The following is a 26,602-nucleotide window of genomic DNA, read 5'->3' as shown; positions in this document are numbered from 1 at the left end:
CAGTATATTTAACATTTTATTTCTGCAGGGGATTATTTTTCTTTTGATAATTAGAATCATAATTTTTCCCATTGTGTGCTGAGAAGAGAATTTACATGTAATCTCCTCGAGAGTAAAACACTGTGTCATATTCATTGTTACAGCCGCAGAAACCTTGCCACAATACCTAGGTTATATTAGGTTTGTTCAGTTCAACTGAATTCCTGAATATCGTCAAATTCAGCTTAGAAACATAAGGATTTTTAAAAAATAATTTTTAAGTTCTCAAACTTTTTACGATACCGTTTGCTAGTTTTTAGCAAGCCACAGATCAGAAATAGCAGCTTAGGGTCTAAAATTCGTTGTAATGTAAACACGTCTTGCTCTATCCAAAATGTATACAAAGTAAATGTCTTAATTATGGATATCTGAGTAATACCATATACAGTTAATTTGCACAGGACAATTTTGCATTAAATAAGAATATATCATAAATGATTTCTCACAGTGAAGTTATCACAATTACCTGGATATTAAAAATCAGTCTTTATACTAATAATGGATATAAGATTGATTTACTATACATATCTGACATTCATCTATTAAATAATTCTCTTAAAACTATGTGATTATATAAATTCTATAATAAGGCCCAGTGCTTCCTTTAACCTCATGAAATGAAAATATACCCATGGTATCTAAGCTGTATACCTTGGAGACATTTCATTTCTATAGACATTATCATACAACTTCCTATAAGATGTTATTAAAATTTAATTGTGGATTTTCACAGACCCATAGCAGGAAAAAACATTTGCAATTATTTTAATAGTTAAAATATAGTTTTCACTTTACTGGACTTATTTTTTTTATTTTTAGGAATCTATCAAAAATCTAATCAATCCAGAAATATTTTTAAAAGAGAATAATGGAAAATATTCATAGCTTTGTCTTCATAATATGACTAAGAGACTGAGAGAAGATCAGGGGTTAAAAATTATCTTTAGCCACCCACACACCCCTGGATTTTGAGAGGAGGTTTCTTTAATACTTTTTTCTTACTGCAGTATTTGTTGCTTAAGGAAGTCTGTGGGTGGATAAGATGTTATTATCCCTCCCACACACACCCGTTTTCTTATTTACAACATTAAATCTCCATATATATAAGTACTTGAAACACCAACCCTTTTCTTTCAACTATGTTCTGAAATTCTTTGGAATTTGGTCCACATATTATCACACATTACCTTCCTATAGGACACATTTATAGTTAATTACAGTTTATCCTGATTTTTTTTCAAGTGTGAGTCTATCCAAAAAGGGTGTTTGAAGTGGATGCCTTTCCAACTTTTTGTCTGAAAACAGAATTCCAACACTCCTTGTCTGAAAACAGCAAGTCTTATGTTCAAAACTAATAATACAAAATTATTCTTTGTATTAATAAGTTTCCTTAAACACTAAGAAGATACAGTCACTGACATGGGGAAAGCCAACCTTTAAGATTTGTATGCAGTATTTCTTATTACACTACAGATCACCTTTATAAGTGAACACACATTTGTAGTTCATGCTGGAGACATAGTAATCATGTTTTACCTAAATAAAGTTAGCCCCTTGAATTGTTTCATCTGAATAAATAGATCAATAGTTAAAAATTTTTAAACTCCCTATCAAATATGTATAATGTTATGAAACCTTTATATCCCTTTCTTATTGTAGTAAAAATGTTCCATCAAATATAGTAAATGACAGATATGCCCTTGTACATATGGGTTAAACTTAAATTATTTTAAAGTAATCAGGTCTAATCTTCATTGCTTATATAAAATTCATTCATTTAAAGAACACAAGACAATTTTTAAAAAGTAAAAAATTTATGTATTTTGAAGTAATTTTAGATTTGGAGATTTAATGATATCGAATAGCCATGCATACAATGTGTTTTGCAAATAAATTTGTTCACTTCACTATTCAGATCAGTTCTTTCCAGTTGGGAATTATATTAACTTTTGTTAAAATAAATTAGAAAAATAAGCATTAACCATGCCAAGTGCTTGCAAAGATGTCCCAGTTATTAACTAAATACACATTATTGAGAATATATTCTACGGAGACCAGTTAGAACAATCACAAGCTAGGATTGATGTGTTAACCAAACAATCACAGGTAATTTAATCACTTCTGGTTAATTCAAAGGAAACTGATTCTGGCTCCTCTGATACCTTGGTAATAGGAACTGTCAGAATACAGAGGCAAGTCCATCTTCTACATAGCAGAGGTAGTGAGTCAAATATATTTTATGTACAATCCAATGGAAATGTGAATTGGAATTCTGCAGGTTACTCTAAACTAGGTTTTTAAGTTATAGTTACTTTATATTCCAATGATGAAATATCTACTCAGGCAACTATCTTTTACCTTTCTTTTTCTTTTTAAGATTTAATCTGTTCTTTTAAGCTCTTCTTTTCAAACAGCTAGAGAAACTTTCTTAGGAATACTATGTTAATCAGCCAGAGGGGTTGGCAGGAAAACAATTTCTTAGAAGTAGTGAAAGACTGTTCTAACATCAAATGACTATCCAATGTCATGTGACATTGAAACAAATTTTATGCTCTCATGGTATTAAATCTTGACTCCTGTTCAGTTTTAGTCTTTATGGGAAAAAACTGTGCTTCAATGTTTTGCTGTAATTGTGTTTTCTGGGTATTGCTTATTTAAACTAGTTAAGCCTTTCATTGGATAAAGCACCTTGATAAATCTTTGAAGTATTGCCCAAACTAGTCAAAGTATGATAAATCAGATATTTCCTGAACTCAAAACCTTCTTTTCTTTATCTTTTATCAAATTCTGCATTTAAAAACTAAAATTTACTTAGAATCATACATTTGATCATTTTATACAACGTAAGCAAGGCCTTAAAAATGTGTTTTTGTTCATTCTCTTTTTATTTTTCTTCTTGAAATTTTATCTAATTTTTTTTTCTTGCTGTGTATAAAGGTGGAATTTTGTTTGGATTTCATTTGAAAAAGCATTTTAGGAAATTTATAATGAAGAATCAATTCATAAATAAAGTCTTATTTGGCAGGCAGTACATCAGATCAAATTTTAAAAGCTTCTGCCTGTCTTTTATCTTATGTACTTCCTTAAACAGATAATTTAATAATGAAAACATGTCTTACTCAGTAAAAATACATTAATTTAATCAAAGAAGAAAAGATACTATATTATTTTCATTGGCTTAAATTGTTTATCATTTTTACTTTCTTTTATGAAAAGAAAGTTTTCAGTTTCAAATTATTGATTTGATAATTAAGACCTTGTTTACACAATAGTTATGTATGTGTTAATATCAATGCCTGGCAATTTAGGGTAATATTATATATTTTAAAATCTCAATATTTAAGTGATTTCTTCATGAATTCTTTCTGCCCTGCTGAATGATCTTGGAAGTTTCTGTTAGGAAGTTTTGACATGCATATGTATCTCAAGGATAAGTCGGGCACAAACAAATAAATGAACAGGAAAGATTAGATGGGATAAAGTTCTTAAGCAAGTTTCATAAATATAGTAAATACACTTGCATGATATATACATTTGCTTAATAAGTAGAATGATACTTTTTCATTTGCCTCTTTCCTCAAATGAAAAATGTGAATTTGTCTCAGATATCTGTAATGGTAAATACGTAAGTAAACATCCAGAAATAACATCCACATGTAAGTCTTCAAATATATAAAAAGACAAATCTTACCTCCATCTCCAGATCCTGATCCTGCGTCTGGAGGGAGAAAAGAAATACTTTGGTTTTGTTTGAAAAACATATTCAAAAACTATTTATGACTTTATTTAGTTCATGTTTACTTTATTAATACAGTGATATAATGGAGAAAATTACTAATTTTTAATCTGAAAGTGTATATTCACACCAATTTAATTTGTATAATATAATTTATAAAATAAATTCTCTTCTTCATTCTTAAACTTTGTAAAAAACTATTATCTAGCTTTGATGTATACTATTTTGATTATTATATTCTAAAATTGACCATGTAAAATCTCTCATATTTTCACTTCAACCAGGATGAATTTGGTGCCATTAACCAAAAAAAAAAAAAAAAAAAGAAAGAAAGAAAGAAAATGAAATGCTTATAACAGTGAGATTCAGAAATTAAACAGGCTAAGACATGTGGCAAATAAATTCATAATTAAGGCTTATATTATTGTAAATCGCATATACACAAAAAGAAAAGCAGTATATAGATGATTATCTTTTTATATAATTGTTAATATGTTCCAAATACCACAATTGTGGATGAGTTATCTGCCACTTGCAACATCCTTTGTTTTTGAAATCAATAGAAGAGGGAGATTAACTTTTGTCTTTGTGCTTAAAATTGGATACACACTAAGCGATGCTGGCAGAAAAAAAAACGATACCCTCCTTCTGCATTTCCCTTTATTTCTTCTCTCCTGTCCTTCCTACATAATTGCAGTTGGTCAAAGTTGTCTATTTCTGACAACTTAGTTCCCAGAGATACCCAGTTTTCTAGTTGGGAGTCAAGACCATTGGGTTTCCGTCTGGTTCCACTTATTAAGTGTAGACATCATCTTCCTTCTGCCTCCCCACTTCTTTTCATTTGAAATTCATTTGGCTACATATTTTTTAATGTTAATACTGGGGAATAAGACTAATATTGGTATTTTTCTGTCTGAAATGCCCTCATTACACACTGAAATCTCAACCAGGATTCAAGAACTACACCAAATGCCACTTCTATGAATTTGTGTTTAACACTTTAGTCCAATTTAAAAAATAAAACAAAGCAAAACCCAAAAACCCCATTACTTCTACTTGTTTGCCTCCATGACAGTTTATGAGAGGCACGGCATAAAAAATGATATGGTATATGAAAATCCACAGAAGGCTGACATATGGAAGAAGTCATGCTTGTCACCATGTTAGGCATTAGCAGTGTCATGAAGGAGCAGTGGTTTAAATAATAAGCCTTGGTGGAGACTCATATTAACTAAATTGACAGAGTCTAACACTGTGTTAAATCAGAAAGCCAAGTTATTTATGAACTGCTGGTGTGACTAAGACATATGTTTTTAGGCCAGCAGATTTCTTCCTTAAGGCAAGCTAATTGGTAAAACAATTTATAATAAAAACCTTTCTTAGTAAATACAAAATCAAATAAGGATTTGATCATATGCCTTGACAGTTTAATGATAACAAATCAAGAAAGGCTGAAGCATTTGTCGCCATCATAGAATAGTCCTGTCAACTTAACTGCTAATCATAACTCATGGCACCATGAATGGATGGGACAATGCTTGAATGGTCAATGTCTGTATACTTTCATAGCTAAAATTTTAACTAAATTTATTTCAATTAATTAGAAAGTTTAATTCACTATTACTTAAAACCATCAGAAGCTAACAGGTTGTACATTATATATTATAGCACTAATATATATATTCTATGTGTTTTAGTTGAATGTATACAGTTTCTTTTTTCTTCCTCATTATGACTGTAAACTTCTTTAAATCAAGAACCATGTCTTGTTCAGCTTTTTATACTTATATGCACATAAGAGGAAACACATAAAAGCTTATAGATTCAAACCTCCAAATATTACTCGTTTGATAGCATAAGGAATGTTATCTAACCTTCCTAAGCTTATTTGTCCTCTATTCAATGAGTATAGTAATGTCTATCTCATTGGGTGATTTTGAGGCTTACTGCACAATAGCAAATTTTAAATGCTTATCACTGTGTCTGGAACATAAAAACTAAGATTTTGATTAAACATCTTGCTTATTCATCTATATGTTTTCTAATAAATACATACGGCTTGGGAAAAGCCAAAAAAAAAAAAAAAGTAGCAGTAGTATATTGGTTTGTATTTCTTATGCATCTTTCTAAAAATCAAGTGGCATGGTTCTTAAAGCAACTTGTGTTTGATTTGACCCCGATTAGGTAAGTAGGAAAGAAAGGAGGAATAGGTGGAAAAAATAATCATAAGTCCACTGCATCATTATGAAATAGTGATGGGAAGCTTTAATGGTTTCTCTAGTGTAAGATAAATAAGTAGCCTACTGAAGTCTTACTGGTGGGACAGAAACACCTAAGAAGTCATTCTCTTGAACCTGAAAGTCTGAACTCCTAGTCAATGCATTTCTTATAACACAAAAAAGTGAAACTGACAGCAAGGCAATTGAGCAGGCTGCCCAATAGGAAATCACTTTTGAACTAAAAAAAAAAAAATTGTAAGTTCAATGAAATATAATAAAGTTATATCTTCTATTGCCTTTTATTCCTAGAGATCAGAATTTGCCATCTCTATTCAGTGTCAAATAGCATTAAAAAATAAATGGAAAATCTACAAAGAAAAGAATGAGAATTTATTTTAGATCAAAAGTCAGAACTCTAATTTATTTACAGTCAGACCTGGTTAATCAAAATTACTTTGGTTCCTCCATCATTATTCAGATCAAAAACCTTTTAGATTTACAAGTCAATGGGAGACACATTCAGCAAGACTGGCTTACTAATTAAATCCTACAGAAATCTAGTATGTGAATCAGCTAGGTGTGGATTACTCAATTGTGATTAAATGTTCTACTTGGCTAAGTATTTATTTTCATAGTATAAACAAAACATTAAGGACTAGCATGTAAAAACTTGAATGAATCAGGAGAATATGATTGCCTGAGCCTACAAGAACTTGGAGGTTGGCAAGTAAGAGAAATTTTGGTACCAAGTGTTAGCCATACCATACCTTCAGGACTCTATTATAACAACTGCCCACTGATTCTCATTTGACTACTGTCAGAGACAGATTGGTACCTATATGATCTTGAGTAGACAAACACTTTTCTCAGTACTCCCTGGTGTTTGCCTCCATCATTCTTGGTTTCTAAGAGTCAGAGTTTCCATATTTTTTCCCCAATGCAATTTGTCTTAACACATCACTTTAAATTTTCTCCATAGGTATGGCAGATTGATTTTTCATAATTAGTTTGCTCCTTGTTTTTCTTTCTGTTTCCCCCATCTTTACTATGAGAGTAGGATGCTGGTCCTCCTCCCTCCTTACTGGGGAAGCAAGTCCACTGACTCTCACCCATTGCTGTCACTTTCACTCATTACTTCTCAGACAGATGGAGTTGCAATGATCTGTTTGCTTTGGCAAATAAGAAGCAAGTGGGGAACCAGAAAGGACATTTACTTCATATGGCAAAGAATCATATAAAAGAAAAGACTACTGAAAAACCAAAAGCAAAACACAAAAGCCTACATCATCATCTGTGAGTACTAATATTCTCTACTGCTAATTCCTAGGAATTTTAGTAGTCACCAGTATAATTTGGAACACTATCAATTACTAACAATCAATAGACTTAAGATAATCTTTTAAAGAATACAAGCCTTTCTCCTTGCTCATTTACCATCCTGCCCCAACTACATGTAACTTTTCCCTAGAATGGAAATACTTGTTATCGAAGAAATAGTTGTTATCTAATACTTGTTATCTTTCCAATAAAATAGATTTTTCCTGGCACTATTCTATATTTTCACTTTTGAAGGAAGTTCATACTTTGTGTCATTATCATTTTTCCCTGATATACTTATACCATCCAATTCCTCGGAAATTATGACTTTCTAGAAAGATGCTTATATGTCATTCAAGACAACTATCATAGACACTAAAGTTTCTTTAATATATATGATTTTAATATGTCAAGCCTAACCTGTAAACTCAGCTTTATTTTAAAGCATTGCTCTATCAAGTTGGGTTTTTGTTTATTTTTCTTCCTGTAATGCTATTCAGCTCTAACAATCACTGTACAAGAAAGGGAAACCTGAAAAAGTGAAGAGCATATGAAGCCACTCTTCCTCCTCACTTCCTTCAGAGCATTCTTGGTAAAGACAACTACAAAGCTTTGTGGAATCCCAGGCTGACTGTGTTAGAAAGGATAGATGTCCTTCAGAAATACATTCTTCAATATAATCAGCTACATGGTAAGAAGAACATTTTATAGCACTACTGAGGTTACCCACAGTTTCACTTCCCAGATCCGCAAAACTGCCCTCCAGCAGACGATGCTATTGTTCAAAACAAACCAACCAACTTTGTGTGTGCGTAGATAGGTTTCTCTATATTTGGCACCGAAGCAGGAAATCTAGATTTCTAATTTTATTATTCAACTGTCTGCACTCCATTAAATAACATATGTATTAAAATCAACATCCTTATGGCAGAAGTGATTTGAAATGTAAATGTAAAAAAGACAAAATAAGAATAATGTATGCTTTGTACAAAAGAGTGAGAGACTTATCCAGTCAGTATATAGTATGAATTATTTATTTGGAGATAACAAAAAAAAAACAAGACATGGTTTCCAAAGGTTTCAGGGCGTCTTTAGGATGACACACATACCTGTGGCACACGATCCCTCAGACACCACAAGTATCTCACTCTGCTGTTTGCAGGCAGCCTGCCGCAGGTAGCACTCATTCTGGTAGCTCTCCCCATTGGAACCACACACAGGCACATAGTCACTGTTGCACTGGGGGACACAGAGATGGAAGCTTATGGTTAGTACTGGAGTCTGCATACCTTTGACACCTGAACAGAAATAATGATTACCAAAGAAAGCACTTGTTTTCATTTTCAGCAATCTCCATTGTATCCATTAAAGTCTTTGACCTTGCAAAGGCATCTTTCAAAGATACACAAAAGTAATGTCAAGTCAGCTAATCATTCATTTGATTCAGACAGGAGGAAAAAAAAGCTTCTAAATTGATCAGTAATTCCAACAAAGTGATCCGGGCAAGCAATACTGAAAAGGTATAGCAACAAATGTATCAACATTATTTAATACTGTTTTTCAGATATACACCCATCTGGCTTGGTGGAAAAAATCAAAACATGCTATAATATTCAAGTTATTAAAAATAGGTAATGCCTATCTGTGTTTAGAGTGGAAGTATATAGCTGAAATGCCAATGAAATCAGTTACTCCTTAGTATGGTTTTTTTTGTTTCATTTTAGTCTTTACAAACTTCTAAATATTTGGGTAAGACATTTGGATTACTAATTAATTTGTCATATATCTTTAGATATTGGCAGATATAGTGCAAGAAAAAACAATAAAATAGAGAATACAGGGGAGAAAATCAACAATTATTGAAGTATATGTAAACTTTATTGAATATTGAAAAGTATGACTATTAATATATATTTCATAAAGAGAAAAGTTCATTTTTAAAACAGCCTCATTACAAAGAAGTACTCATTTTACAACGGAAATTAGGCAACCTACAGGGTATACTCATCATAATATAATCACACTCAAAGGCATTAGAGAGACTTGGCTATGTCCTATACCTGCTAATTACACTAGAGATGTGATTATCTCATGATTACTACTACTTATGTGTTTCATTATTTAATTGGAACAAATGTAATAACCAAGATGATTATTTAAAAATATCCACCTATGCCAGAAACTAAGTGAAGCAAATCATACATATACATGCATGTGAAAAAACTTTTTTGTTTTCCAGTTCTTATAAAATATTTGGATTTTTTGATGGCTGTAAATTTATAACACATACAAAATAAACCAATGATCTAGTGAGATGGGAAAGAAAGTTTTAACATATATGATAATAAACCTAAAACTCTATCATAAGTTAAATTCAATGCAAAGATATATGCCAAAAAAAAAAAAGAACAAATTCCCAATAAGGTTATAATCTTATAATAAAAATCTGAAATTTACTTTTTTTACTCTACTTCCTTAGAATATCTGTACTTTCTCCTCCATCAACCATTTAACTCTTGATCTTTGCACAATGTAATGTAACAATGGCTTAATCACCCTGGTAATTTATACATGAAATGGGATAAGCCAATGTTCTCTGAAATGAGAGTCTTATTTTATGAATCTTACTTTGTATCTGTTATTGACAAACTGAAATATAGCTTAGTAATAGTGATACACTTTTCTTGCGATAGTAAATCCAAATTGTATGACACTCATATTATGATCTCCATAATTGCTAACACGATGATTTAGATATTAATCATATCTATTTAGAAGTTAGTTACATGTAATTAAAATGATTTAAATATTTTAAATATGACATATTTTAGAAATCTTCTTTATTTCTACAATTTCTAATCTAGATATTCTGGAAATTGCTATGCAGTATTTCCTTTCCACAGTTACACTATTAGCTCCCAGACTCAGCGTATCTATGTTACTATGTCTTAAAACTGTTTTGATTGAACCTTTTATTAATGAGGATCTTTAACTCAATAGACATTCATTTCTGATCAGGTGATACCTGTATAAGGGCTACCTTCCACAAACTTTCTAAATATACGTGTATTTTTTAACTTACATTTGAGAATTGACCTACCATAGGACCCAAAATCATTATCACTACTGACGAAAAAAGGCAATGGCAAAATGTCAGTGAGGAGTCAAATTCTCCAGTGAGCAGTACAGAGGAAACACCAGCTAAATGGGACTGGTGCTCATGCCAGAACCATAGCCTGAGGGGCAGGTGGATGGACAGGTGCTTGATAAATGTGCTGTGTTCAGGACCAGGGAGTATTTATGAGGACCCACTAACACTAAAATGGTATCTAAGCTAATGGAGAAGAGATCAGAAAGAAGTGAACAACTGGTAACATATCATAGTCAATAGATTTGTTGACACTTTCAGTAGGCAGAAGATAGTCAAAATTAGTGTGGTGGCTGGACTAGTTAGCTTCTCATGTTCAGGTCCTAGCATTCTTGTCTTTGGCTACCTTTTAATCTCCATCTTCAAACCTGCCTACAACACTTTGTAGATTATTTGGGTCCTCGTTTTCTTCTCTCCAATCCCTGGAACCTCTCTATTTTTCTTTCGTATCTACTCCTGCAGAATACTCAGATGTAGTCAGTGGACAGGGGGTGAGGGGTGGGAAGTATTTATTATCTCTGTCAAGTGCTAGTACACAATGCTGATATGAATCTTAAAATATGGAATAAACTGATAAAGCGCTCATATGCCACTTCTGAGGGATGCAGTAAGCCAAATGTGAACAGTGCGAAAAACAGAGCTGCCAAGTTCCATGCACAAGCCAAAAGGGAGATTTGTATGGAGCTGAAAAGAGCTTAACTGTAGATTATCAGCACAATGTTTTTGGCCTTTGGTACCATGACTTGCACTCATTAATATGAATAATACAAGGAGGACGCATACTCTAAATCATTACGGCTCAGGAATGGAAGCCTGGTCCTAGTTTCTCCAATTTCTCTCACTGCTCTGGTATGGGGCCTCTTGTACATCACTCAACTATTAAACATTTAACAAGTTTATAGCTCAGTTTCCCCATTTGAAATGGTTAACTATGGCATTTGGGAGGATTAACTGAGTAATGTTTTTAAAATACTTTGGAATATTCATTTATAAAAAGAAATATAAATTATTTGTCTCTCGTGATAAACATTTTTTTTATTTGAATGTAGTTGACACACCGTCTAACACTGACACTGATCACACATATCTAAAATTAGAGAAATAAAGCAAAATAGAATAACCCTGCACATAAAAATAAGCTAAGTACTACGTTAAAACATGCCAAATTATTGGAAATAGTTTTTAGTGGTAATCATGATACTGCTCAGTTTCAGATGAAGGGACAGATTCAGATGTTAAGTGACTTGCTAAAGGCCACATAGTTGGCTGGTAAGAGAAAAAACAAGACTCAGGCCCAGATGGTTAGACCCATAAATGTATGTGTTGTACAAACTCCCTCTCAGGGGAAAAGTGATTCTATTTTTCTTAAGATGTTATAAAAATCTTAAGTTTATTTTCCAAATATGTGTTTTTCCAGTGGAATGATTTTGCTACGAAGTGTCCACATTGCTTAAGAAAGTAGCTACATATCACACTAGTGGATTCAATGACTTGACACTCTAGGATATATGGAATTCATTTTACTACAAATGAACAAAAAAATATATGTGAGAAGTTTTTTCATATGATTTATTGCTTGTTTGGTTAATAAAGATTTCTTTTAGCTGAGATTTCAGCATCTCAAAGCTATGTATAACTTATATTTTATAGATTGTCGGCACCTTCCATAGAGTCTGGCATGTAGAAGGTACTCCACAGATGTTAAGTGAATTCTTGTTATATTCCCAGTTGTCAAAGACTTTAAGAATAATGGCTTAGGATATGGTATGTTTCTTTTCCAAAAAAGAAAAAGATAAAAAACCTGCACATGTCCCAATCCTTTGATCATTCCATAAGTAACTTTTCCTCCTCTGTAACCACATTTCTTTAAATGAAAGAAAATATGACTTGAAGAGTGGGCAAGCCTGTGGCTATGGTGAAAGTGACTCCGTGTGACTTCTCAGGCTAGGTCATTAAAGGGTATAGCTTCTATCTGGTTCTTTCTCTCTTTCTGGATGCTTGCCCTTGACACCCAGCCATTGTGGTATGAGGAAGCTCAAACTAGCACAGAGGGAGAGATCCACATTAAGGACCATGGTGTCCAGCTGACAGTCAGACATATGAGTGGGAGCCCTGAGAAGAGTACAGAACCAAGCCTTTGAGTTCTCTCCCTCCCTCAACTAATGCCAAGGGAAGTAGATACGAGATGTTTCCACTAAGCCCTGTCCAATTGCAGATTCATGAGCAAAAGAAATGTTCATTATTTTTGAGCCACTAAGTTATGGGCAACTTGTTATGCAGTCTTAGCAAGTGGAACAACTGTAGATCTAAAGCATGATTATTAAATGCAAATATTGAATATTTGAAATAAATAATATCTTAAAAACATAAGGCTTCATCACATTTTTAAATTACAAACTGATATTTGGTCATTGTATGACCAATGCTATCTACGAATAACTACTATGCTCCTTTCTTCCTTCCTTCCTTCCTTCCTTCCTTCCTTCCTTCCTTCCTTCCTCCATCCATCATCCATCCATCCATCCATCCATCTAATTGTCTTTAAATTTCCCTCTCCACAACTGATTTATCAGATTGACCAGCATGCCATCTGATATTCAGATAGGAACCAGGTTCTGCCGTTTCTGGAACTCATACCATCACCTAAAAATCAGTTGTACTACCTTTGATATTGAGTTGTCTACAATAACTTGGTATTGTTGTTGCTGTTACTCGTATTTTCATTTGCATGTATAATGTTTTGGGAGAAAATTAGATTTGGTGTCAAAGGACCTAGGTTCTTACTTTAAGATCACCACTTAATGATGGTTATTTGTATTTCTGGGCCTTAATTTTCTCATCTGTAAAAGGAGGAGAAAATAATTACCTCACTCAGTTGTAACAAATAAAGGGGAGAATATGTTTATTTTCAATCCTCTAAGAGAAGTGAAGGCAAATATATGTTCGCTATAGTGCTCCAAGTTGGAAAACTATAGATCACATACACACACTTCTATTTGAAATTTACCTCTCAGCTAGGATGACCATAGTTTGCATCCTAATTTGAATGAAAGAATTTGGGACTGTATCTCTAAACACAGGAGAAACAGAGAGTAGAAGATCTACTTTAGAATAGTATATAGGAATAATTTAGAATACCTAATTTAGAATAGTATATAGGAAAATAGATTATCAGGACATCTCCCTTTTCATCAGATACAGAGGAAACAAACAAACAAACCTCGAATTCATTGGAATGTACTAGAAAGGACTGAATCAAGATGCTCTTAGCCTATAAAATATCCTATTATTCTTTGTACAACTTGCACATTTTCTTTGATCTTCAACTTAATCCAGCCACTCTATATTCTTGCTACGTGCAGAGTTTAAATTTTCCGTGAAGGAAATGTTTATTTTCTCTTGACAGACTGACAACTATCACAAAGCACAAGCTAATGGCAGTAGTAATCTCATAGTAAATTTAAATGCTACAGGCATTAGAAAAAAAATTCATTTTAGTTTCTTATTCAAACTTGCATTCATTGCCCACTCCCCGATCTACTCCACTCAAAAAGTATTTAAATTAGTGACGTATGTAACTGGCTGACCAAAGCATGAAAAACACAAATATTTTTGTTGATAAAAGTTTTACCAAAACCCTTTGTGGAACAGGAAAACAAACACAATTTCTTTAATAAGAAAACTATACATCCCTTTTAGTAGCATGCATCCATTTAGAATTTTGTGAACTCCATTATTTTTCTCTTGTTTCAGTCTTGTTAGAATTATGGCTTTCCACCTGAAGAACATTCTTTTTGGTTCATTTTATACTGTTTATGAATTTACTTCTTTTGTCTACGCTTCAATAGGAAAGTAAGACAAATTTTTGGGAATCACAAACTCCAAGGGGGGAAAATCCACAAAATCCTTTGGAGCTTTAATTAATAATGATTTATCCACCTGTATTTTCTCTTTAGTTAACATTTGGGGAAAGTATGAATTGGAGAGTTTACATGCTCCATCTCTCCCATGTAGTTCATTGAAAGAACATAATTACATTGTTCAGTGTGGCTGGAGACATTAGAGGTTGGTATCACATGCATATTAAGTATGCACAAATATGTTTCTAACACCATAGTATGGTCTGAAGGACTGTAGCACGGTTATAGCAATACTCACCCACCAGGAGGTGGTGCACTTTGCAAATATCAGTTGTATTACTGCTTCTCTTAGAAAGAATAATGTGCAAGCAGCTTTGAGCTTATCTACAAACAATTCAAACTATATTTAAATAAGAATTCCCTTATCTCTCTCACTGGGAGGTTGAATTCAATTTAAAATATTTAATTTCATCAAATATTCTAAGTACTACATACTATAACAATTGTTTAGACCTGAATTCGAGTTTAATGTTTTCATTTGTTCTTTACTTTTCTTTCTCTCTTTCTTTCTTTCTTTCTTTCTTTCTTTCTTTCTTTCTTTCTTTCTTTCTTTCTTTCTTTCTTTTTTCTTCCTTACGATCTTGGAAAGTTTTCCCTGATCCCACTTACATAGTTTTGTATATGCACATATTTTTTGGTTGAACCTTGTGTTAGATTTCATGTGTATTTAAAAAATTCAGCAACACTCAAAGGCGAATAAAAGCCATTAGTATGAAACCTATGATAGGTGAAGGTACGTATGCTTGTATAAACATTTTGAGAGAAAAGAAGGTTTATAATTTATATGGTATAAAGCATTTCTTAGATGATGATTATAATAATGACATGAAGAGTTCTATCTACAGTAGATACTCATAACCTAGTTTTGATGATGCCAGTGCTGCAATGTCCCTCTCTTTTTAAAAAAATATTTATTTAAGTTTTATTTATTTTTCTAACATGCAGCAAAGTACACTTTTCTAAGATTTATGAAATGACTTGCAGCTATTTGCGCTCTTTTGGATTCCTGGGAGAGTCAGCTGCAATTGAATGTGGTACCCATGAAAAGTTGATATATATTAATAAGTTCCATGATTTCAAAAACTAGCACAGCAGTTTTGAAGTCACACTAATAAGGAGTTTATTTAAATACTTAACCAGCTTGCCCGGATAATAAAACCCAAAGCCATTAAAACAGAGCAATATGATCAAAAAATGATAGCCCCAAACAAAAAGAATGAAAGTACAAATCCACACTTCCTATCCATTGATTATTTTGGCTATTAACCCCAGCAGTTGACTTATAAAATGCACACTAGATGGGACACATAAACATAATTTACCTCTGACACACCAAAAGAACAACCTGAAGCTTTCTACCTCCAGTGGCATTTGTAACTCTGGCATACACATTTCTCCAAAAAACTATGTCTTTTTGACATCCGTTGGCTCTCTTGGCAGTACAGTACTTTTGCTTGGTGCCAGCTCTCCTCTTAGCTTGCATAGCTATAAATTGCCAGGTGATGGGTTGTAAAGGGAGATCCCTCCTTTGTAGTCTCATTAATGAATAAGAAGATGCAAAAATCAGATTTCTTACCTTGAACTGACAGACGCAAGTCACAGTGTCTCCAATTCTTAAACATTCCCCATCAAATTTACAGGTGTTGGTGTCACAGAGGAAGAGATCATTTTCTCTGTCATCATAACCTCAAATTTAAAAAGAATACTCCAGTCATTAAAAAAATGTTATAGACTATAGCAAAAAAAAAAAAAAAAAAAAAAAAAAGCACTATCTTGAAGCTTTAAAGGAACTGCTCTAAATTTTAATTCCAATAACCACGGTTGAACTGCAAGGTCATTCTCTACTGATAACCTCCAAAATCTAGTTAAGTGATCAATATTCATTTCTTTTTTCACAATTCTTTTCTAGTCAATTCTCTTTTAATATTCTTTTTTTTTATATTGTTATTTTATTTTAACCAGGGTTAATACTGGCTGCAGTGAATGAAGGTTTAACACTTGCTTCCTAGCTTCCTTATTTTTTTCTTATTAAGTAGACTATAGTTTATGATCGCCAAACTCCACATTTTAGAAAAGAGCTGGTGATAGTCTCTGAGTGTTGTCATTTTACCATTTCTCCATTCTTAATCATTCTTTTGCTTTAAGGTCTGGAACAACCTCTTATTTGGAATTTCTCCAGACAAAGAGGAAACAAAGCCCCAATAATAAAGATAAACAGGCACAGTGTTTTCTGTGATGGTCTGTCTGGGTCAAATGAAGATTGATCACCTCTAAGTTAACAGGGGTGGAGGAGTGTGCCAGGTTCTTGAAAATCTGCTTGGAAAACAAGTTTATTCTCTTTAGTTTCCGCAGATCTCCTTAAGATATCTGGTTAATAATAAATTTCTTAATTGCCAACCTCAATTTCACATTTAAGTTAGTTATTTCTTAAAACAATACAATACTTGGGATGAAGCAAACCAGTCATGTTGGACTACAACGCTGTGACCATTTCGAACAAGTGATTTTGCAGGTTGTTTAACACGCTTATGATAAAGCACCTAAAAAGTGATTAGACACCTGCAAAGTGGAACTTAGCTTTACAAAAATAATGTATATGCTCCCATGAACCACGAATAAGTTAAGTAAACACATTAAATTTTATAAAAATACCAAATTTAGATATTGCCAAAAACAGAACAAAGGCAATGTATTGACCCAAATCGAATAGGATTGCAAATTCCAACCTGTCTTTAAAAAGCACAAACTACAATGAGGCATAACAATTTTCCTCATGGAATTTACATCTGTAACAACCTAGGACTACATGTTCTTTCATCCTATGAGTTACAGTTGGTCATTCCCACCTCTCCAAAGTTACATACACTTCAGCTTACATATATCCCTGGAAGCCACTTTATTCAGAGCCAGATTTAACTACCGCAGAATTGTATTTACAGAAGATGAAAAATTACATGCACACTTGCTAAAACTAGAACAGACCAGACCTAGGGGACAATACCCAGGCATGTTAATGCAATTTAAAATGCCAATGAAATCACACCACAATCCCGCCAGGGTATACTATGGGCTGTCATACTGAAATGTGAAGCCAGCTCAGAGTACAGCAACTCCCATCCTCGGGCCCTATTTAATTAGGAGGCTTCAGCAGAGCAAAGTCTGCCAAGCTCTCGCGTTCAGACTCGGAAGGGACCCCAGCGAGCAAGAAGAGCGCCTGACCCAGTCCAAGGAAGCCTGCCCAGAAATGGAGTCAGCGTCCACCCGGGTCGGTTCCGCCCGCCTGCGCATCAGCCTGCCTGGCTCGGTTATGCCACCCAGGCCTGGGAGACCGACGAATGAATCTTTTCTCAACTTCCCTTCACCATCTAGGAGCTTAGGGAGGCAAGAGAGAAGCATCTCTGGGCTGCAAAAACAACGTCTTTTGCAGCCAAGTAGACTAGGAGGATGTGAGAGAGAAGAGAGGGAGGGAGGGAGTGACTGGCAGTCCGTGTGACCTGGTCTTGAAAGCGAGACCAGTGCACCTCATAGCACTTTTGTCAGGAATCAGTGTTTCCCCTGCAGTCACTATTTGATTTATTGCTTTCTCGCTTGTTCTTTCTCATAAAGTTATTTCTCGATCGTTTTAGCTAGACTTTTTTCTTTAACGATGGGAAGGGTTCTGTTTTAGTGTTTCCCCCCAGGACTGGTGCTCTTTTAGATGGATCCACAAAAACATCCCGTTTAATATTTCTTAAAATATCCGCAGTTCTAAGTGCAAGGATGCAAAAGTCCCTACACCTGCACTTTCTGCCCACCCCAGACCCCCTCAGTCCCCAGCTTCCTCAGAGGCCTGGAATGGTTCCCTGCGCTCCTCTGGGTGGAGGTCGGTCGTCTCAGAGGTTTGGGGCAGTAGGAATCGAGGGGCTAACGAGACGCACTAAGGTAGGCTGGTCTGTGCTGGAAACACGTTTCCTCTGCGGAGCTAAAGGGGGTCGGCAGCTGGGGTTCTGGACTTACCGGAGCAATTCCAGCCGGTGGGCGTTTGGCAATCACTTAAGGAGGTAGGGAAAGCCGCGAGCTTCACCGGGCGGGCTACGATAAGTAGCATCACCGGCAGCAGCAGCAGCCAGCAAAAGCCCTCGCAAAGTGTCCAGCTGCTGCACTGCCGCGGGGACTCCCACAGCACCATGACTAGTTCGCGCAACTCTGCAGTAGCAAACGGCTTCCGAAGAACACACGATCGCGGGGGCCGGGCAGCGGGCTACTGAGCATCCCGCGGACGGCGGCAGCACAGGCGGCGGCGGTGGCAGTGGCACCCGACGGGGAAGCAGCAGCCAAACCCGCGCATGATCTCCAGAGTTTCAGAAACATCCAGTGACCCGGCCCAGCCCCGGGAGCGAGAGGGTCGTCCGCTGACAAGCTGAGCCGCAGACTCGGGGGGCTGCTGCCATAAGGAGGGGGCTCTGGGAAGCCAGGGAATCACGAGGAGAGCGGAGTCCAGAGGGCAGAGGAGAGGAGTCCAAGGAGGCTGGGTGGAAGGAGAGTCAAAGCGCCCCACAGCCCAGCAGCCGCCTCTCGCGCTCTGCCGCCCGCATCCCTCTGGCGTTTGGGAAGCAGCAGGTCCTTAGCCCGCCCGAGATCACGTGGGAAGAGGCAATCGGGCGCTGATTGGCGGAGCGGGATGCAGGTCCCCGGAGGGAGGGGTCGGCGAGGAGGTGCAAGGAGGAGGCGACGGCGGATGCCACAGATGGGCTAGCTCGCCAGGCGCTGGCCCGAGTGGGGCTACGCGGGGATGGCTTAGGGGAGAAGCGCGGGCTTCAGAGTGGGAGACTCCCACACCTTTATATACCACCTGCCCTTTCACTTTCCGCCCCAGGACGCCCCCTACCGAGCTCTGGGTCGGGTCTTGGGCCCCGATCTAGCTCCCCTCTTCGGTGCGTGACCCCGGGCCTCGAGTACCCGCCGCGGCTGGGTGGCGTCTCTCCGAGCTGGAGCTGGTGAGGGCGGAGGTGAAAGAGAAGCGGTAGCAGCAGGGCTAAGAGGGGAGAGCGGGCCCAGAGAGGGTGTCCTGACGGAGCCCCTACCGGACACGCCGCCTGTAACCGGATTCAAGATGGGAATACCGCGGCAAGAGCCCAGGGACCTTTCTTGAGGGAGGTGCAGAGACTAGGAGAGGGTGAGACGCGGTGGTGTGAGAACCGCTCTGGCCGGCCTGGAAGCAGCAGCAGTTCCCACAGGAGCCTGCGACCCTGAGGCTGCTCGCCAAGCTGACTCAGCCAGCCTTCCAGGCTCTCTCCTCTTCCTTCTCGCTCTCTCTCCTCCCTTCCCTGGCCTCCTGCAGCTCCTACCCTGCCTGAGGAGCCGAAGGTTTGGAGCCTTCTCATCACACGCTCCTCTCCAGCCGGGAGCCTATCAGGGCGGCTGCCTGGGAGGTGCGGGTAAATGTGTTTCGGAGGTCAGATTTTGTCCGGACAAGTGGTTAGAGAGAGGCAGGGAGGGCTCCTCGGCACTGGCAACGGGTGGGTCGCAGGCGCAGCCTCCAGGAAACGGCTTCCAAGAAGAACGGCTCACTTTGGCGGTGCGGGTGGCGGCCCTGGGAGCTTTAGCGGATCCCTCTGCCGGATCGCCAGTGACCTGGGGAGGCGAGAAGGTCTAACTCCACAGGAGTGTGTCGCTCAGTGCCCTTCTTTCTTTCGCTCCTGCCGGCGCTGAGCAAAGGCGTAGCGGGACCCGCCTTCCGCCTGCTGCATTCTTCACGCAGTTAGACACTCTTTAGCCTAATGGTATTTTAGTCGCTAGTAACTGGTCCAAGAGCTTCCCGGGACACGGATGGAGAGGAGCATCTTTCTGTAGTGACCCGGGTCGTTATTGCGGTCATAGTGTTTTGGATGACCGACAAGGAAGAATTTTCTTTTCTGTGTGATTACTCAGTGATTCAAGATTTTTTTTCCTCTCTTTTCCCTCAACACCCTCCTTCTAAATCTCTTTTTCCCTCCTTCTTCCCTCTTTCGCCCTTCTGCTTCCTCCCTCCTTCCCTCCTACCTCCCTTCCTTCCTTTTATCCTTCCTTCCTCTCTCCCTCCCTCTACCTACCTTCCTTCCTTCCTTCCTTCCTTCCTTCCTTCCTTCCTTCCTTCTTCCCTCCCTCCCTCCCTCCCTCCCTCTTTCTTCCTAACTCCCTGCTTCTCTCTCTTTCTCTCTACCCCCTCTCTTTCCTTCTTTCTTCCCTCCCTTCCTTCTTTTCTTTTCCTTTTTCTTTTCTTTATTTCAAGAGGTCTCATCTCTGTTTCTCTCTTTTTAAGTCTCGTCTTTCCTTCTCTTCTTCTGGTCCCCCGAATTTAGAAGAGCGTGTTTGATAGAATCTCACAGGCAATTAGCGTCCATCCCCAATCACTTAAAAGAGGCACCAGTACACTTTGACAGCAGGGACTATCTATCTTTCGCAGGCACCGCCAGAAAAACAAATTGTGCCCGAGCTATCCTTTTAAGTACTTTAACCTCCAACCTCCTCCCACTTCCTTGCTTTTTAACTTCTCCTTTGAGAGATGTGATCGTGCAGCACCTCAGAGCCTCAAAGAAATCTCATCTTTTTTTCCTGTGTGAAACCCATCCCTTTATCTTACATCTCCGCCTCCGCCCCAAGATTACCCCCCAACCCCCGCCCACTTCCAAAGATTTCTGAACCTCAGTGTCTCTCACTCCGGCAATTAAGCAGCAGATCCCAGCATTCTAGTCGGTGGCATCTCGCTCCTCACCGACAAAGACTCCATTAAAACAGATCAATTAGACCAGACGTTGGAGGCATCAGAAAATCGGCTTCTAGACAGCGCAGCTAAATTCTTTAAGGAAACGGAATGCTTGTTAGATAGAGCTGCCAGCCGATATTGCAAAAACAAGGAATCAGAGATGTCTTTCGCTGCACCCTTTCAGCAGAAGTGGCAACATAAATATTCGCTTAATGTAGATCTAGATTTAACAACTCCCAGTTCAGAGTGAGAACATGTCATTTTCCATAGCAAGGCTGGTGTGGTAACTAATCAGGCTTATGAAAATAAGTCATGCTTGAAACTAAAGGCAAAGTCCTTAAAAGTGTTTATGCAGTAATTATGATAATGAGACAGGACCTGCTAGGATTTCAGCACTTGGCTATATAAGTAGAATTTTACAGAACCTCTTAGCAGAGTCGAACTGTTATTGAATTCTCTGCTAAGTAAATTTTTGGCATGCTTTCTAATAATATGTACTCTTCCTAAGACATTTTGCCCAAAGTAACTTAAAACTCCAAAGGAGTTAATTACTGGTTGTGACTGGTTAACAAATGCAGTTACTTCCACAGAGGTTCTTTAAATTATTAAACAGTTTCAAGCAAAGCCTTTCCAATAGGAATGCTGTGATTTTGTTCAGCTTGCTTTGTACTTAGTGTTACAGTGCCACCAAGAAACAAATTCTGAAACTGGCAAGCACCACCAAGTGGCAGAAGAACATCACTCACTGAACAGAGCTAGTATCATCGAACACGTAAATAAAAATATATACATTATTTAGCCTCATTATTAGTACCACAGAAATAGACAGGAATTTCATTTTATGGCAATGAAGATTAGATTAGTGATTGGATGAGTGCTTCAACTTTTCCCCCAACAGGGTCAAATCAGTTTACTTATTAGGACTGAATTTAAAACTAGGTCTACAAATCGCACTTTGCATTGTGCATTATATGAATACTAGTTATACAATCCAATTGTATCATGCATTTGCAAAATTTCTTATTTTAAAAGAGTACAGAATATTTTCTTTCAATATTCCTAAGCTAAAACAGTTTATTTGTGGCATACACACTCTAGAATTGACTCAGAGGGTGTAGAGTCAAGTTGTCATATTTTTAAGGAGAAACAGCACAGAAATTCTTTCTATATAACTTTTTAAAAACATTTTTTTCCCCTCTACATGGAAAAGGCATTGTTAAGAACTGAGATTTCTCAGAGCTTTAATGGGGGTGCAGTTGGGAGAAGGGAGAAAAAGTTGTTCTAGAACAAAAATAATTTAAGATAAACAAATGAACCCGAGAAAATAAGACACTGCCAATCAGAACTCTATCTCCTTTCTGATCTCTACTACTTTCTGATATGTTGATAATGGTAAGCTATATCATGTGCTTCTTACGTGTCAGACTTTGTGTCATGCAAGGGGAAACACATTTTTAATTCTCACAAAACCCCTATGAGACAAGGAATTCCTTATCTCCATTTTATAGAAAAGACATATAACTTTTAAAACATCAAGGGACTTGCCCAATGTAACAAATCTAGTCGGTGGCACAGTTGGGACTCAGCACAATTTTGTCTGATGTGAGAGCCCAAAACCTAAATCACCATTTTCTGCTGTATGACTACCTCTTAGCCTCTGAAAAAGAAAATGAACTGGGACATACTCATTCTGTCCGTGCAGCCTTTTGTCCTTTCTGTGGAGTACCAGTAAGACCCAAACACTAAATCCCAACCATGAGCAATGAGATCCAGTGGTTTCCACACTTGCAATTTTTATGAATTAATTCATATGAATTACTTAAGAAGCTTTTTCAAAGATAGACAAATTCCAGGTCTCACTAGGACGGATGCTAACTCAGAAAGTTTCGGGTTGACTATAGAATCTGTATTTTATTTTTTTATTTATTTATTTTTTTAAAGATTTTATTGGTTCATTTGACAGAGAGAGAGACAGCCAGTGAGAGAGGGAACACAAGCAGGGGGAGTGGGAGAGGAAGAAGCAGGCTTCCAGCAGAGGAGCCTGATGTGGGACTCGATCCCAGAACACGGGGATCACGCCCTGAGCAGAAGGCAGATGCTTAACGACTGAGCCACCCAGGCGCCCCTGGAATCTGTATTTTAATACAGAACAAGGGTACTACCTCTACCTATATGACAAATGAAAGAATATCTGGATTCTTGCCCAGTTGTCACAGAACTCTTGGCAGAAGTTTCTAAGACAAGATAAAGGTTTATACCTTAAAAAAAAAAAAAAAAAAGGTGGGCGGGATGCCTGGCTGGCTCAGTCAGTAGAGCATGTGACTCTTAATCTCCAGGTCATGAGTTCATGTGTTTGAGCACCATGTTGGCTGTACAGGTTACTTAAAAAAAAAAAAAAAAAAAAAGATAAGGCTTATACTTCGTGTGTAAATGAGCTGTTATACGCATCTATCTCTATAACTACCATTAAGTATTGAATTTCCCTATGAATATGTTTACTAAATATGTAGTAAGCTTCTATTATGTCTGACTTACTAGCTTTGTGACCATGGACAGTTTCCTCATTTGTAAAATAGAGGTAATAATAATATCAAACTCCAAGGGCTCTTTTAAAGATTAAGGGAGAGATATGCTTTAATGACAATGGCCTTGGGGTGAATCCCTATATAAATGAATGAGTGAATACATAATTATGTGTGCATTCAGTCAGCTATATATTTATATATGAATTATATATATTATTTATATAAATAATATATATATTATATATAAATATATAATCAAAAATAATTGAGGATACACAAGTTATAAGTGTGTGACATTAAAGTGCACAATATGTTGATTACTAATAATGAAATATGGTATCATTTACATATCTAACCCAAAACCTTAATATTTTATCTCATAATTTCAAGCCTACCTAAGATATATAGACACAAATCATTATTTCATCAGTTTTCATTTATAATTTATTAATATAAGAAGTATATATTATATTATCATAACAAATATATTGGTACATCAAGTGTTTAATTTGTAGATCAAATGCTATTGATAATGTCTCTAAGAAGTCATCTTCATTTCAGGTTGATTTTTTTTTTAACTGAGAATAAATTTGCTATTTTTCCACTCTTCGCTGTAATTATTTAATGATGCGTAAATAACGAGCCATGATTTAAAGAAATCATTTTATAATGTAAGTTCCAATGCCTAATTTATTCCTGTGCCTTTAATTATTTCTGATAGTTTATGTGTAGATTTATAATTTCAGTGCTAGAGAAATAGTTTATTTCCTATTAAGGCAGTGGGTCCCAGTCATGACTGTACATTGTAATCACTTGGGGGATTAAAAAATATTGATGTGGAGTCTTTACTCCAAGGCTTTGAATCTCTGGAGGTGAGTTAGAGGCACTGGGTTTTTCCAAATTTCATGATGCCTGCAATGCATAGCTTTGGTTGATAGCCACTGCCATAGGGAAAGTAAATGAGTGGGTATTTCCTCCTTATCCAAGTATCCAAGTTTCAGCATTGTTCTTCACTTAAACCTTTAAAATAAACATCTCACAAGAGATGTTGTGTGATTAAGATATTTAACCAAACAATATGCAACATGCAGTTAATGTTTGCCACTAGCTTGCCAATAGTTTGGGGAGGGGGGGAAACGCTATTATTTTGAAAAAGCTAGATATAAAAAGCATTAGGCATCTCAATACAATTTGGTGTCTGTTTATTTACAAATTCAGACAGTGTTCAATTGCTATTTAATTTAATCATAGCCTTATCTTAGAGCCTAAGACTCTTCAAATCATTATGAAACTTTATTTTTTTCAGTTAGAACCAGAAATTTGAAACAGTTTGGAATGAAATTTGCTTTTCAAGTCCCTCTTTGTTTTAATTTAGTGGGGGTTTTTGGGTTTTGTTTGTTTGTTTTTTTTATTTGGGTTTTATTTTTGTTTTGTTTTGTTTGTTTTTTGCCCAACTTACTTGTCAGTAGCAGACTGGGTCTCTTAGGAACTAACATTCTCAACTATTTTGATCCTTCTTCTACCCAAGTGTTTCTCCCTCCTCTACTTCACTCCCCCAAAAAGAAGAAAAAGAAAAATTGAAGTGGAAAGTCTTCTGTCATAAAATAAATTTGGAAACGCTTCATATAAACTCTACTTAGCCTCACAATTCACATTTGCATATTAAAGGCGCTGAGGAGCCCTGCAGTAAAATCAAACCAAAACAGCATCAAATAAAACTAAACACCTACTTAAGTTTATTGAACTCAGGTTTTCCAATATTATTTGATCATGGAATCCCTTTTAGCAAGAGAACACTGCAATAAACTATGGCAATGGATTTTCATTTATTACACCATTAGTAACAATAGTTTAAAAGAATGAGGCTTTAAAAAAATTGTGTCCGCATGCTAGATAAGGCTGGTCATTTCCTCTGACTTCTGTTTCACAGAAACAGGAGCAAAGCCCGCTCACAGTAGGGTAAATAGTCTACAACTCTTATCTTCTGATACAACTTTGTCTGGCATTATAAACATTTACAATGTTTTATCCTACAGAGCAGTGATTGTCACACAGGATCAGATACAGATTGTATCTAATAACACTACTTTCTGAAAAGCTGTATTTTACATTGTTGAACATGCTAAAAGTGTTTAAATAGAGAATTTCGCAAGATTTTAAAGAGAGTTTGACTTCTTTACACTTCTATACTTACCTCTTTGCTTTGCAGCATAAATCTGGACACTTAGCCACTCACTGACTATTATTAGAGCTTCTGATATAATGGCAAGGCAAGGCTATCTGGCAGGGCCAAAGTGCATGCATGAGTTGGAATCCTTGCCCTGACACTTACAAGCTGGGCATTCATGGGCAAGTTACTTTGTTTCTCTGAGTCTCAGTTTTCTCCTGTCCAGGGTTATTTTTATTACTTGAGTAACAAGAAAGCTTGTTGTAAGAAAATGGAGAATCAGGGTGGGGCTCTAGAGGAGGTAGAAGGCAAGTTATAGGAAGGACTAAAGTCTATAAATAGAAAGCCATCCAGAGAGTTAAGGCAGACATTCATTTCATCTTTCTGGGGCAGCAGCATCTTTTTTTTTTTTTTTTTTTTTTTAGCTTTTCTTTAGCTATTTCCATTATTCTTTTTCCCTATAGTTTTCTCTGCAATCCGAACATCCCCATCTCAGAGATGTTTATAAACTTCATTCACCTGCGTTACATGTCTGCTGAACATTATCTGTTACTGTGATATTGTATATATTTTAAATTTTAGTACATCTGATAATGGAGAAGAGATGCTTCCATGCCAAATTATTTAAATTATTTAATAACTATAAAACTAGTTTATTTATAGTTTATATAAGTTCTCCCATTTACTTACTTACTTTCTTTTTTTTAGTTGTTGTCAATAAGGAATTTACTTGTTTTAAAAAAATCCAAATGCTGGCATTGTCCATAAACATTTAACAGGTTTATTTATAATTGTTATAAAGTTGAA

The 26,602-nt window shown here is 36.5% G+C and overlaps 1 protein-coding gene across 1 annotated transcript in view; it reads right to left on the bottom strand.

The window, feature by feature from the left end:
- The window catches only part of TMEFF2 (transmembrane protein with EGF like and two follistatin like domains 2), a 219,029-nt gene extending 200,090 nt beyond the window's left edge, over nucleotides 1–18,939 (bottom strand). The window contains exons 1-4 of the mRNA XM_040642607.1: nucleotides 18,376–18,939; nucleotides 15,956–16,065; nucleotides 8,421–8,550; nucleotides 3,731–3,757 (exon numbers count right to left, since the gene is read on the bottom strand). Coding sequence (XP_040498541.1) covers nucleotides 3,731–3,757; nucleotides 8,421–8,550; nucleotides 15,956–16,065; nucleotides 18,376–18,547 — 439 coding nt within the window. The 5' untranslated portion in view covers nucleotides 18,548–18,939. The remainder of the gene's footprint in view (nucleotides 1–3,730; nucleotides 3,758–8,420; nucleotides 8,551–15,955; nucleotides 16,066–18,375) is intronic.
- Between the last annotated feature and the right edge of the window lie 7,663 nt (nucleotides 18,940–26,602).

The sequence above is a fragment of the Ursus maritimus genome, unplaced genomic scaffold, assembly GCF_017311325.1.
Source record: "Ursus maritimus isolate PB19 unplaced genomic scaffold, ASM1731132v1 scaffold_1, whole genome shotgun sequence".
Classification (NCBI taxonomy): domain Eukaryota; kingdom Metazoa; phylum Chordata; class Mammalia; order Carnivora; family Ursidae; genus Ursus; species Ursus maritimus.
The sequence above is the reverse complement of the archived record's forward strand: the minus strand, read 5'-3'. Positions and strand labels throughout refer to the sequence as shown.